Source organism: Rattus norvegicus, chromosome 8 (assembly GCF_021556685.1).
Source record: "Rattus norvegicus strain SHRSP/BbbUtx chromosome 8, alternate assembly SHRSP_T2T, whole genome shotgun sequence".
NCBI lineage: Eukaryota > Metazoa > Chordata > Mammalia > Rodentia > Muridae > Rattus > Rattus norvegicus.
In genome coordinates this window covers 65,251,337-65,265,984 of record NC_141541.1, presented here as the reverse complement: position 1 = coordinate 65,265,984, position 14,648 = coordinate 65,251,337, and the positions used below count along the sequence as shown (strand labels likewise).

Here is a 14,648-nt window from a genome sequence, read left to right as displayed (position 1 = left end):
GCACAAGAGTGCAGACACTCAAGTGCTACAGGGTGTCACAGGTCACAGCACTTTTGTGAGTCAGCTCTTGCCTTGCATTATTCGGTCCAGAGAGCAAACTTGTCAGGTTTACATGGCAGGCACTTTTATCTACAGAGCCATCTTGCTGGCCTTAATTTTGATGTATATTAATTTGACAATTGTAAGTACTTATTTATTTAAAGCAAAATCTTATTTGTAACCTAGAGAAGAAATTAAATCCAGTCCTAACTTTACAACAGATCTTTGGGGAGGACAAGGGACTTAGGTTACTTATTTCCTTAAGAACCAAGCTTTATTTACATTAAAAAAAAAAGGAAAAAGAAAATAAGTTGTTGGGGGAAGACAAGTTTTACACAAAAGTACTACAACAGTATCTCCCTTTGGTAAAAAGTGTAATAAATGTCTTGTACATCTGTTTATAGGTACTAAATCTGAACCCACATAGTACTATTGTACACAAGAAGCTAGAGCAGTTATGCTAGCACATCAAAGCATAGTTCTTTAATAAAAAATTGACAGTATGTACATTATTTACAAAAAGGAAAACCAAGTTAAAACTGTGTGTGCGTGTGTGTGTGAGTGTGCCTGTGCGAGAGCGAGAGAGCGAGAGAGAGGGAGAGAGGGGGAGAGAGAGAGAGAGAGAGAGAGAGAAGCTGGTGGATGGCACTAGGGCAGTCTAGAAAGAAGCAGGTACAAAACAGTCCCATGGGAGCTAAAAAGGAGGGCTGACTGGAATTTGTTGAGGTTGAGAACCAGAAGAGGGAGGAAGGTGAGCTTCAAGGACTCAGAAACCAAATCCATAAGTTATCAATTCCAAAGCCAAACAGGTCTCAGATAAAATCTAACAGAGATCTTAGATGTGCTCAAGTGGGGGTATCAACAAATCCAGTCCCCGCTTCCCCCAGAGGTGGGAAGAGGAGCAGTGACAAGATGCACCTCATCTATCCATGGGGACAGCAACTGATTGCTCAGGTCACAGAAGTTGTAGTTGATCTCTGCTGGTGTATGCACGCGAGCTGCCTGTCTCTGCTCGCATGGACTTCACTCCCTGTTGGGTCCAGAGAGCACCCTAGGGAGAAGTGCCAGCTCCAGCTTGCTAAGATAGCCATCCACATTTCTTTCATGTATCCTGCTGGGTGTCAGGTTGCACTGGTGGCTTGAAAGGCATCTTCCTTGATTCTTCCGTGTACGTGAGTACACATGCCCACACACAGACACACGTACACACACAGACACACCACACACACACACACACACCTCTGAGCTACCTGCTCTGGCTCTGCAGTTAAGGGGCTTTGAATACTGTGCCGTATTTGACACGATACTTCTTAATGCTCACAAAGTGCAGAGTCTCTGTATCACAGGTGGTGGTGCAGGGTACCAGGCCCTCTAGCCCCTCACCCATGAGCCACTTGCTGGTCTCTGCTGCCATTTCACGAGGCACATGCTCCTTGGTCCATTTATCTACCCAGGCCTGGAACCGCTGATGCAGACGCTTGCTTACACGCTCGTGGGACTAAAATGAAAGTAAAAGAGAAACAAACAGATGAAATAGGCAAACAAGTCCTTCAAATACAAAATAATATATATATATATTTTTTTTTCTGTATTTATTTATTTATTTATTTGAGACAGAGTCTCACTATGTTGCTCTGGCTGGCCCAGAAATCACTATGTAGACCAGGCTTGGCTAAAACTCAAGAGCCTGCTTGCCTCTGCCTCATGAATGCTGGGATTAGACATAGCCCACCTGGCCTGACAATTTTATTACTTTATTTTTACAGTAGGCTGAACCTATATACATTAGGCATGTATGTGCCTAATGTTTGCAGAAGCCATAAGAGGGTACTGGATCCACTAGAACTGGAGCTGCAGATAGCTGTAAGCTGCCATATGGGTGCTGGGAATTGAACTGAGTCCTGTGAAAAAACAGCCAGTGCTCTTAACCACTGAGCGATCTATCCAGACTTATAGAATATTATCTTTAAAAAATAAGGAAAGGGAGAGGTTGGCAAAATAGTTCAGTGAGTAAAGGTGCCTGCAAGTCTAATGACCTGTGCTCCATCCCCTGAACTCAGAGAGAGAACAGATTCCTACAGGTTGTCCTCTGACCTCCACACTCACTGTCACATGCACATTAACATCAAAAGAAGTACACATAAAACATGAATGAACATTCACACAAAACAAAATATATAGGCCTCAGTATACCTAAAGCAAAATCCAAAGCATGGCCCACTGAGACTAATCTAAGGTTACCTCATCTGTCCTCACAGTCACTGTCTCTGTTCTCTACAGAATTCAGCTTCTGCCACTATTTTTTTTTTTTTAATTATTTTTTTTTTCGTAGCTGGGGACCGAACCCAGCCTTGCACTTCCTAGGCAAGTGCTCTACCACTGAGCTAAATCCCCAACCCCTTCTGCCACTATTTTTATTTTACTTGTTACTAATATGCTAATGCCTTTCCTTCTCCCTAGCCTTGCATTTTACATGTTTTGTTGCATAGAGAACACTTCTCCTTGGGTGGAGAGATGGCTCAGCGGTTAAGAGCACTGACTGCTCTTCCAGAGGTCCTGAGTTCAATTCCCAGCAACCACATGGTGGCTCACAACCATCTGTAATAGGATCTGATGCCTTCTTTTGGTGTGTATGAAGACAGCCACAGTGTACTCCTATAGCTAAAAATGGGAAAAACAAAACAAAACAAACAAACAAACAAACAAACAAAAAAAAAAAAACCAAAACCAAAAAAAACCACACCACCACCACCAAAAAAAAAAAAAAAAACAAAAAAAAAAAACCAAAAAAACAAAACAAAACAAAACAAAAAACCCAAACCCATAATTCTCTATTAATTCTTCACCTTGTTACTTTGGTTTCAAGTATCCCGTATTTGAGAAGCCACCAATGAAATCTCCAATGCCGATTCCCTAACCTTTTGATTTCCTTGGTAATGTACCGAAAGACTATACCCCCCTGCCCTAGTGTGTGGTTGTGTCCCAGAGCCTGCTATAACAAGCTACATCTTAGTAGGATGGTCTTTGAAAACAGGATTCACACGGAAATCAAATAAGAAACTGAAATGTAAACATCGAAAATGTAAAGTCCCAACAGGTATTCACTCACCAGCAGCTCATTAGGTTAAACTTTCTCCCACACGCCCACATTGGCATCTTCAACCACACACTCATCCTTCAAAGTCTGACATTTGTTTAGACATACAAGAGAGAAATCATGACTGACCCAGAAACACTACAACAGCACGGTACCAATGGCTATTCTCCCCTCAGCTGCTGACATGTAAATCTTGGGGCTCTGGGTCTCAGAACCTTGAGAAGATGGGTATATGTGTGGGGAGCAGGTATTTGGGAGCCATGCCAAGACGACCTTGGGTGTGCTGGGATGCCAGGAAGTTGGTGGTACCCTGTTTACAAGATCCTTAGTAAATGAATATACTTGCTTACACAACAAATGCTTGTTCCAGAACAAGTTGTTATTGGGGGGGGACGACAAAAAACACAAAAAAACAAAAAACAAAACAAAAACAAATACCAGTTCTGTAGGACTTGGGGAAATTCCAGTGGCCATCTCTCACCTGGTGAGCTCTGAGCAGAGCTGTCCTCCGGTACATGTAGTCCTCTGACTTGATCACATACACCATCTTATAGGAGTTCAGCTTGAACCTACACTCCAGCTTATCCAGGCTCTCTACATTCTCCATGGTCTTCTTGCTGTTTCCTTCTTTCCCTTCTTTTTCCTGTTGCTCTCGACCACGCTGACACTTCCGAATACGCCGCAAATTCCTACAAAGCCGAAATCCCGTTAGGTCGAGAGACGTCTATATACAGATCCCCAACTCCTACCAAATGTGCTTTCCTTATGTGCCTCAAGAATACTTACAATTTTAGTTACACATATATACAAATGTGCAATAGTTTCACTGAATTTACATATATAATTACTTGAAGCCTCATCCTTGAATGTGGTATGTTATTCTCAACCTGTTTTAAATTCTTCAGTACACAGAGTAAAGTATCCCAATTTATTTTTTTCACTGCCTCTAAATTGGAGTTCTTCACCTAAACTAGGTTAACAAAAAATTACTTGGTCTACTTTATGCCTTTCCCAGAGATGTCCTATTTGTATCTGAAGGATGTAAGATCATTTATAACAATAGATCTCCAGTCTCCACTAGAAATTATCAGCTAGCCAATTACATTATGTCTTAGACTTTAGTGTAAGGACTTGGGCCTGTAATTCCAGTGCTCAGGAAACAGAGGCAGGAGAACTGTAATTAAGAGATCGGCCTAGGCTATATGAAAAGACCCTATCTCCAAATATTAACAACAAAAAACATAACCTGAGTAGCTACGTGTACTGGCCCCTGTAGGATAGCAATTCTTAGGTCTGAGCCTCCTAAGATCCTACTAAGAGCACTATGAGATCAAAACCATCTTCCTAATAGTAAAATATTGTGTGCCCCCTTTCCCTAAACATTTGGGTTGGCAGTCCAAGAGTAAGGGTGACAGAAGAGGTACCTTGTAATCTCAGCCCTCGGGAAGTTCAGGATTAAGAGCTCGAGGCCAGCCCTGACAGTAAAGATAGTCTGTCTTTAAGAGGGATGGAGACGATCGATTCACCTCCTGACCCCATGCCTTCCCCACCAAGACTGACAATAGCCTATCTTAAACCATGAGCCAAAATACACTCTTTCTTACACTGGGGTAGAGTGGGATAAATGGTAATGTTTCTGGGGACTACACACCATAGTTAGAAGCTTTTTGATCTGACTGTAGATGGACACCAAACACAGCTGGCTTTACTAATGGAAATGCTGAAGCAGTTACACTGTTTAAAAGCCTTCCAGAAAAAGTTCTGTTTATTTCTATTTTATATTTTTATGTGTTTTGTCTGTGCACCATTTATATACACTACAATGGAAGCCAAAAGAGGGCATCAAATCCCTGGAACCAGAGGTACAAAGGACCGTGAACCATTCTGTAGGTGCTGTGAATTGAACCTGAGTCCTGTGAAAGAGCAGTCTGTGTTAACCATTGAACCATTTATATACCCCCATCTTGTATCATATGATAAAATGGGAATTATCCATGAAGCTACTCTGTGTATTGAATGAAAAAGGACTCTTGAAAGGTATTGGAGCAACTGCCTGACTTACAAGTAAGGGACAACAGAGCAAAAACAGCCTGGAAAACTTGCAAGGAAGATATTTCTGAAAAGTACACATTTCTTAAGGAAAGCAATGTATTTGTTGCTAATGATAAAACTGAGCTTTCCGTAAACGGATAATTACCATAAGCTCCATGGCTTCCCAGTGCTTGAGAGCTGTCTGTAATGAGACCAACAGTTCCAGCAAAAACAAGTATGAAACATACTGATATTTACTTAGTCTACTTAATGCCTCCCAAATAATCATGTGAAGTTACAAAGTCATCCATGACAGCAATGTTCTCAGGGCACAGACAGACCAGGGTCTGCTAATGGCATGCAAAAGCTCAGAGACACTGTACATTAGCATTTGTAAAGTCTTTTATTTAGAAAATTAATAGCATGTGAATGTGTATGTAAATGTTGAGGCAGAGGGAATTGTCACTCTCCTTCCACCATGGACTTTTCTGGGTATGGAATTCAGGTCTATCAGGCACACACAATTAGCATTTTCTACCATCTGGCCCACCTACTTATGAAATACTTACCACGTTAAAGAATAGAACCCACAATCTGAAAATACTCTCTATGGCTGTAAACCCACCCAAGTGAGGCTACAATTTCTTCATTTATATTAAAAAGAAAAGCAACACATAAAACAAATGTCACCTTAAATTTTTAAAAAATAGCTTTTCAGTATTTATGAAAACATACTAGGCTTAGTACCTTTGTGGGTTTTTTTGTTTTTTTTTTTTGTTTTTTTTTTTGTTTTTTTTTGAGACAGAGTCTGGCCTCTTAAGGATAGCATTCACTTCCATCTTCCCACACGAGGGCTAGAATTCCAGCCACACCACCACACCTGCTTTGTATAGCCCAGGGCTCAAACCCAGAGCCTTGTGCGTGCTAAGCAAGCATTCCACTGATTGAGCATGGTCACAAATGGGTAAAATATTTTTTTGGGAACCCAAGTGACCATGCTAGTTACACTTGCCATATTACAGATTAAAAACCAAAAACCACGGACTTGTGGCTCAATCAGTGGAATGCTTGCTTAGCACGCACAAGGCTCTGGGTTTGAGCCCTGGGCTATACAAAGCAGGTGTGGTGGTGTGGCTGGAATTCCAGCCCTCATGTGGGAAGATGGAAGTGAATGCTATCCTTAAGAGGATAATGAAAAATAAAATCTGTAAAATTACTGACATACATGCCCATTTTCACTTTGAAATTAGTATGGCCCCACGTTTTTGAGTTATTGTTATTCAGTCCTTATACTTGAGAAAGAAAAATAATTTTTGCCCTTAACCATTAGGCAACTTTAATTAAGTAAAGATCAATTTCTACAGTTGCCATTTCCTAACCAGAATAAAGGAAAATGGGTTTTTAAAAAAGATTTACGTTCTATGTCTGAGCATTTTGATCCCATGTATGTATGTATGTATGTATGTATGTATGTATGTATGTATGTATGTATGGTTGTGAACTATCCTGTGGAACTGGTAAATTGAACTGAGGTAGTCAGCAAGAAGTGCCTTTTTTTTTATTAAGAAAAAAAAAGGATTTACTTTTATTCTTTTGTTTTATGTTCATTGGTGTTTTGCATCCTTGTATATCTGGGTGAGTGTCAAATCCTCTAGAACTGAAATTACAACAGTTGTGAGCCACTACGTGATTACTAAGAATTGAACCCAGGTCCTCTAGAAGAGTAGCCAGTGCTCTTTAACTATGGAACCATCTCTCCAGTCTCCAAAAGAATTGCTTTTACTCACTGAGCCATCATTTTAGCCCTGGAAAATAATTTCTTTTTTTTTTCAGAGCTGGGGACCGAACCCAGGGCCTTGTGCTTCCTAGGCAAGCGCTCTACCACTGAGCTAAATCCCCAACCCGGAAAATAATTTCTATTGTAAAGTGTTTGAAAACTGTTGTGCAAACCTTCAATCCAAGCACTTGGAGGCAAAGACAAACAGAGCTGTGAGTTCCAAACCTGACAGGACTATATAACGAGACCCTGTCTGAAACATCAAAAAACACCTAGCCAAACAAATCTCAGACTGTGCCCTGATGAGATAAACGGCCCATGTCCATCGACTTCCAGGGGCTTGGCAACTGCGCCACATCTGTTAAGTGGATCACTGAGTGGGGCACCTGGAAAGATCTCTCTTTAGGTGCTCTAGTTCCATGTTCTTGTTGGGACTAAACCCAGTAACACTTGAATACAGTTTTTAGGAATTTAAGATAGAGATTTTTTTTTTTTTTTTTTGGTTCTTTTTTTCGGAGCTGGGGACCGAACCCAGGGCCTTGCGCTTCCTAGGTAAGCGCTCTACCACTGAGCTAAATCCCCAGCCCCAAGATAGAGATTTTAATCTCAAAGTTTTAAAGGAAAAATTTACCCCCAATCCTTTTATTAGAGGGTGCTATATTGGGAATTAACTAAAATCCCCCAAAAATAGAGGACACACCTGTGAGGGATTTTTGCTTAATTTAATCTTGATCTTTCAGGCAGGAAGACACATGTTGAATCCAGATCTTTTGAGCTGGGAGGATCCACCAAAGATCTGGGCCACACCTTCTGCTAGCTGCCTATAAAAGCTTTTGCTGTTTGCCTGCTTGCTCTGCTTTTGCTAGCAAATTCATCCCCTCACTGGCATTAGTGCCTACTTGTTTGGAATTCCGGCATATACGGAAGACCAGATGAGACACCCAGAACAAATACTGGATTCTTGGACCCTCCTGTTCACAGTCAGCCACTGTTACTATTAGCAGGACCACAGCCTGTATTACATGCTAATAAATACCCTTTCTACATACATAGATTCATCTTCTAAGTTCTATTCCTTTAGAAAATCCTGAGCAATACAGACGGGTTGTTTAGTGTAGCCTAGGCTAGTCTTGGACTCCCAGCAATCCTTCTGCAACAATCTCCCCAGGATCATAGGTTAAACACACACGGTTCATCTATCCAGTTTCTACTTCTAAAAATCAGAATTTTATATTTGTTTGTATATAGGTAAATTTTTAAAAATTCTATACAGAAAAGAACTACAAAGCAGTAGAAGAGACTTAGTGGTCCTTTCTATCATCCTCCAAACAGGAACCTAATATTCTTCTGTCTGGAATTTTGTAAATGCAAGGGGTCTCTCGGTCTGTCTGTAGGGTCTCCTTCCTCCCTCCACCCCCAAATGGGTCTCTCCATATAGCCCAGGCTGTCATGAAACTTGCTTTATAGACAAGTCTGGCATCCAACTCACAGAGATTCGCCTGCCTCTGCCTTCCAAGTGCTAGGATGAAAGGCCACCACACCCAGCTGACTACACGTCAACTTCAACAATAAAGCCTAGCATCTTGTCTCTAAAGAGCTTCTCTTGGAGACAGCATTCCAAACACAATACTCATTTAGAGGAATTAAGAATAGATTCTTAGAAGCTTGTGCCTAGCTCTCTTATAGTCTTCCTTTGCTGATTTTGCTTTTTTTTTTTTTTGTGATAACTGTAGTTCTGAATGTTGCTGTATACAAATGAATCACTAAGCCATGAGCACACTAAGACAGCAAGCTGATGGAGTGAGGACTACAGGTTCTCTAATGCTTTCAGCTCTTGAATGCTGGAGATTTTACAGGTAAGCCAGCAAACACTCTAACATGATCCTCAGCAGACAGAACAGATGAACAATATAGGAAACCGAGACCCTGAAATTGCCTACCCCCTGCTGTGCACAGCATATATTGCCAACAGAGCTGACTTGGCAGACTCACCTTGGGAGAAATACTGGTTTCTGTGCCAGATGTTCTCGAAGTTCTGGAGAAGTAGTATCAGAACTCATATATCGTTCCACATAGTCTGACCAACGCTAGGAATAGAATCATAGACGATCATGAAAACAGCTATCTATACCCATATATCACGAGTCTAATCTATCACCAAAATGTCCAAAGACTACAGATTTTAAGAACAAATAGTCTACTGTGGTAGCATATAAAAGTAATTCTAGCACCTGTGAAACTAAGCCAAAAAAAAAAAAAAAAAAAAAAAAAAAAAAAAGGGGATCCCCAGGTTATAGCCCAGTGGTAAGTAAAGTGGTTGCCTAATTTGATGCCCACAGTGCAAAACTAAGAAGTAATGGGGTTGGGGATTTAGCTCAGTGGTAAAGCGCTTGCCTAGCAAGCGCAAGGCCCTGGGTTCGGTCCCCAGCTCCGAAAAAAAGAAAAGGAAAAAAAAAAAAAAAAAAAAAAGGTAATGGCCCTTACATGAAAGATTTGTTATCAAAATATATGTCTCAGTAGTTAAGAGCACTGGCTGCTCTTTAGAGGACTCCAGTTCTGTTCCTAGCACCCATAATGCCTCACACGTATGTACCCACCCACTCACACACACCCTAGTCCACCAGAATTCAGGGTGACCAGGCAAGCTCTGAAATGCACTGTCCATACCTCTGCTTCTACAGGGTCATCTGAGTTCTCCTCTTCTGTGTCCAGGAGCTCAATGGTCAGCTGAACTTGACCTTGACTTTGAATGAACATTAGCTGCAAAACAGAAGCAGTGTAAACAAAAACAAGCAAAAAACCCCCAAATTTTCAAGGTTATAAACCTACATTGTCATTGAACGTAGAAAAGTAAATTATATAATTTTGTTCCAAAGGATGAGATACAGAGTACTGAAAGCTGGTGATTACAGTGGGACTGCAGAGATGGCTGCAAGCTCTGGCTGCTCTTCTTGAGGACCTGGGTTTGATTCCCAGAACCCACATGGTCTAGTTCAATTCCAGAGGACAGAACAGAGGCTTCTGGCCTCTCGGGGGCATTCCATGCAGGTAATACACAAACACATAAAGACAAAGCCTCCCTACACATAAAAATAAAACCTAGAGAAAAATCAAGTTAGTAAATGTTTGCTAGTAAATAAATGATTGCTCAGACCCAGCCTGTGTACATTTATAGTCCAGCCACGTAACTGTAGCTCTCACCCCCTATCAAAGAAGCTTCTTTTTGAAGCAGATAGAAAGTACTACAAAGATTCACAACTGGTGAAACTGCAGGGAAATAACCAACAATGGGGTGTCTGATTCCAACTGATTATCTGTAATGCAACCCCTAAGCTTAAAGGTCAAGAAAAAGGAAGAAGAGTCACAAAGATTGTAAGAGCGAGAAGACCAGGGCAGGTATCTTCTGGATACCATCAGGAATATCACACCCATGAAATCTCATCGATAAGGTTACCTAAACAAAACCCGCACAATGACATCAGCTGGTACTCCAATATAGGTGGGGACATTTTCACAAAGGCCCAACAAAAGGCAAAGAGCTACAGTTAATTGGTGGCTGTTGCGAGAGGAAGAATCTATTTTCCCCAGTGACAAGCACCTTGAAAGGTTATCCCAGGTGATCAGTTCTAAATATATGTGGCAATATCAAATGGATTCAGCGGGTTGTATACATATGTGACAGTGAAAATTAAGGAAGAGGCCATGGATCTGAGCCTGAGTGGGAAGAGAACACTGGAGAAACTGGAAGGGAGAAGGAAAGAAGGGGATGATGTAAACATAGTATTCATGTATGAAATTCTCAAACATTAAAAACAAAATTTTTTTTAAAAAAAGCATGTTAATGAATGGTGTGTTGGGCTCGTGGGATGCTCACTGGGTAAAAGTGCTTGCTTACTGACAATTAAGTCCTAGCTTAACTCCTTAAAGCCACACTGTAGAAGAGACCTGGCTCCTGCAGTTGCCCTTAACCTCCACAAGCCAATCTATATATACACATCCACACGTGTACACCTACACACAGACACAGACACACACACAGAGTCTTTAAAGGGCTCTATTGAGGTAGTATGGTGGTACATGCCTGTAATTCCAGCACAAAGGAGGCTGAGGCAGCAGGACTACCTCAATAGTGTGACCTACATACAAGTGGATACATAAATAAACGAAAATTGTTATAATGGTGCCAATCATGTTTGAATTGAAATTACTAAATTGGTAGTAGGCACATGGCTGTAAACACTCATGTATAGAAGCGCCATTAATAAAGGCAGTCACAAGCCTTATTTTATAGAAAGCTGTCAGCAGATCTCCTTCTCTGGAACCTTGGCTCTCTGAATGTCCTGACTCAAAAGTTTACTGCAGATACAAAAATTACATGGGAAAAATGAGCTTACAAGTAAACATAAAAATTGGCCACAGTAGCACACTGCTCTAATTCTAGAAATGATGGACACAAGAAGATCAGAGGCTGAAATAAGGACATCATCTGTGACATCAAAGTTTAAGGACAACTTCAGCTAAATCTGACTAGCTCTAAAAAAATTATAAAATAAACTCCTTTTCAACTTTCTTCAATTACACAGGGAGAAACTACAATCCAGAGCACTGGGAAAGGCCATGCTATAAATCAGGCAGCGAGACAGAGGTAAGACTGGTTTGCAGGATGTTTTTAGAGAGGCCGTTAAAACCTCAAGCTTAAAACCTAGCAAAAATAATAGTTAACCTAAAATAAATCAGAGGGAAATAAGCAAAGCTATTAAGAACAGTAAGACATGTTATATTATATACTTTAAATCCAAACCTCCTAGGTTTGGCCTCTAATTTATGGCAAACCTCCTACTCCAGGTTTCCAGAGTACCATAACAGGCTGTTATGTAGATCACCAGGCTGGCCTTGAACTCACAGAAATCCATCTACCTCTGCCTTCTGACTGTTGGGATTAAAGGTGTACCCTCCACTATGGCTGACTTACTCTGTACTTAATTTTTAAGAATTATAAAATAGTGGTCATCCAGTACTCAAAAGAGGCTGCAGATTAATTTTATACTATATTAGAAATGTGGGTTTCCAATTATTATTATTTTTTCCAGTTAGCTGTTACAATGGCAATAAAAACTACCTGATATATCCAATATTATAGGTATTTCTTTTATGGGGTAGGGTGAGGTAATAGGATCTCATGTAAAGAGGGCAACTTTGAACTTCTGATCTTCCCAACATAATATCAAGTGTTAGGATTATAGATATGTGATGGGAACAAGTCAGGGTTCATTATGCTACCCAAGTGCTCTCCGACTAAGCCATATTCTAGTGAAATACAGCCAAATGAGGTGGTGTTATCTACAAGGTAATGCTGGCATTCTGATAAGATCTGTAAGAACAGCCTATGTTACACAGCTAGACACTGTCTGATGTAAAAATGATATTAATGACCCTGGGGAATGAATAGTTACCCAGCTCTTTCAATACATACATTTTCAAGGGGCTAAAGAGACTACTCAGAGGTTGGGAACATCTGCTGCTCTTGCAAAGGACCCAATGGCCATCCATGGATCCAGTTCCAGAGGATCCAATGCCACCTCCTGACCTCAGGGAGACCCATGCACACACATAGTGCACACACATACATGCAGGCAAACACTCATACACATAAAATAAAATGTACATCCAAAGCCTAGAAATATTATGTGTTTATTTCTAAAAGAACAAAAAACAAAAACAAAAAAAACCCTCTAAATGGTTTTTCTTTATTTGTGCCCTCACTTTACTATGCTTTTAACAATGATCACATATTTTACATATAAACATTTTTCAAGAAAATGTTTACAAAGCATTGTTTTATTAAAAGCTGAGAATGTAAGAAAGTTTGTTTTTTTGTTTATTTTCTTAAAATGTAATAAAGGTAACTAACTGGGCAGACAGGTTGGTTGGTAAAGTGCTCGCTGCCAAAGAAGCCTGGGGACTGGATTCGATTACTAGTAAAACTCTGGCTCATAATCACAGAGCTGGAAAGACAATCAGCCCACTCAAGCCAAAAAACAGTGAGGGGACTAGGAGAACAGACCCCCATGGTGTATATACCTCCTGAATGAAGCAGACCATTACAAAGTGTTCTCTGACCTCCACGTGCACACACACTCAAACATGTACTGAAAACACACATGAACAGCAGCAGCAGCAGCAGCACTGAGAGGTTCGTGATTGGCTGAGCGACTCTCACCTTAAAGCAATTCTCATCCGACATGAGCTGCTCTGCTTTCCGCTGGTATGTCGACTCCAGAAGGCTCCTCGATGTCTGACTGCTCAGCTGGCCTCCAGTGGCTCCGTTGTTGTTTTCCGCCAAGTAAAGGTCAGTAACCTGCACACAGACCTCGTCGCTGACAATATGCTGCAGCTGCAACAGAGCACAGGCCAGCCAGTGAGCTGGGAGAGCTTAAAAACTTTTTTTTTAATTTAAAAAGTTAAGCACTATCATTTTCATAGAAAATAGCTGAGTTAGGATCTCCTGCCTTTATTAACACCTCATAAAACTCACACTTAAAAGCAAAACCAAGTCTCAGTGATATAATTTTTCCTGCTCATGCTTCTTAGCAAAACAAATAAAATGCCTTCTAAGTATCTTAAAATATTTTGCAGTTGACTGGCTTTTGGTTTGTGACAGGATCTAATGTAGACTAGGCTGGCCTCAAATTGACACAAGCTGAACCTTTTCTGCATAGGCTGCTGGGGCAAACTCAGGCCACAGCATATGCCACAACAGGTAACAACCCCATTCCCACACCACTATGTGTTTTGATTTTCCTCACCATTCTTTTTTTTTTTTTTTGGTTCTTTTTTTCGGAGCTGGGGACCGAACCGAGGGCCTTGCGCTTCCTAGGTAAGCGCTCTACCACTGAGCTAAATCCCCAGCCCCCTTCCTCACCATTCTTACTGTGAAATTAAAAGTCTCCTAAGAGATGACTCAGAGGGTAAAGCTGATTGATCTCAAGCCTGATGACCTCAGTTTAACCCCTAAGATCCACATGGTGGAAAGAGAACCCACTTTCACAAGCTGTTCTGATTTCCATATACACATATAGCACATGAAAACTCAAAAGTCGGTAATGTAGCAGAGGGTTTGCCTAGCAAGCACAAAGTCTTAAATTCAGTGCCTAATACCAAACCAACAGGTCCCTAAAATATAGAGAAGCAAAAAAAAATTAAAGTCCAATACTGATCCATCAATTTTACTTAGCTACTCTCATGATGTCATAGCCACTAAGCCATTCCATTTTTAGAAAGAAACAGTCTTTGTGAAGTAAAGACTTAGACAACACCATTAAAATAAGGCTCCTTATGATTATGATTTGATAACACAGTGAAGCGTCAAAAAGTTTTAAGTGAGGGAGAAAGGGGAAAGACGTCAAAGAGTCTAGCCAAGACATGAGTTCTCTGCACCACGAAGTCTCCCCTTGTAGAGCTCAGGTTAAGGTAGACTATGTTCTACTGACTCTCTAGTCACATCCTTTTAGGTATCTGCCTCTCTCAGAATCTTTGGAAATGGCAGCACTACAAACCCAGAGACAACTGGGGGGCTACCTACAATCACACATTAAGTCTTTCACCAGGTAACCAGAAATGACATGGGTATAATTTTTGCAAGATTTTTGTTGTTGTTGTTAAACAGAGGAGCACGTGCATGGAAAAGCTAGGTGATACCAAACC

At 40.8% G+C, this 14,648-nt stretch overlaps 1 protein-coding gene and 1 long non-coding RNA gene across 17 annotated transcripts in view; one reads left to right on the top strand and one right to left on the bottom strand.

Moving 5' to 3' along the window:
• The window catches only part of LOC120094172 (uncharacterized), a 32,605-nt gene that overhangs the window by 2,608 nt on the left and 15,349 nt on the right, over positions 1-14,648 (top strand). For 2 of the 3 annotated variants that reach the window (XR_015627709.1, XR_015627707.1), the window contains exons 2-3: positions 8,678-8,800; positions 11,528-11,589. This is a non-coding gene — a long non-coding RNA (uncharacterized LOC120094172). Of the gene's footprint in view, positions 1-8,677; positions 8,801-11,527; positions 11,590-12,426; positions 12,804-14,648 lie in introns of those variants that run through there. The other variant, XR_015627708.1, reaches the window with a different exon arrangement.
• The window catches only part of Sin3a (SIN3 transcription regulator family member A), a 54,815-nt gene continuing 40,461 nt past the window's right edge, over positions 295-14,648 (bottom strand). For all 14 annotated transcript variants that reach the window (XM_087562761.1, XM_087562760.1, XM_087562764.1 and 11 more), the window contains 5 exon segments: positions 13,165-13,338; positions 9,612-9,704; positions 8,937-9,031; positions 3,618-3,825; positions 295-1,537 (listed from right to left, as the gene is read on the bottom strand). In XM_087562761.1, coding sequence (XP_087418887.1) covers positions 1,307-1,537; positions 3,618-3,825; positions 8,937-9,031; positions 9,612-9,704; positions 13,165-13,338 — 801 coding nt within the window. In that variant the 3' untranslated portion in view covers positions 295-1,306.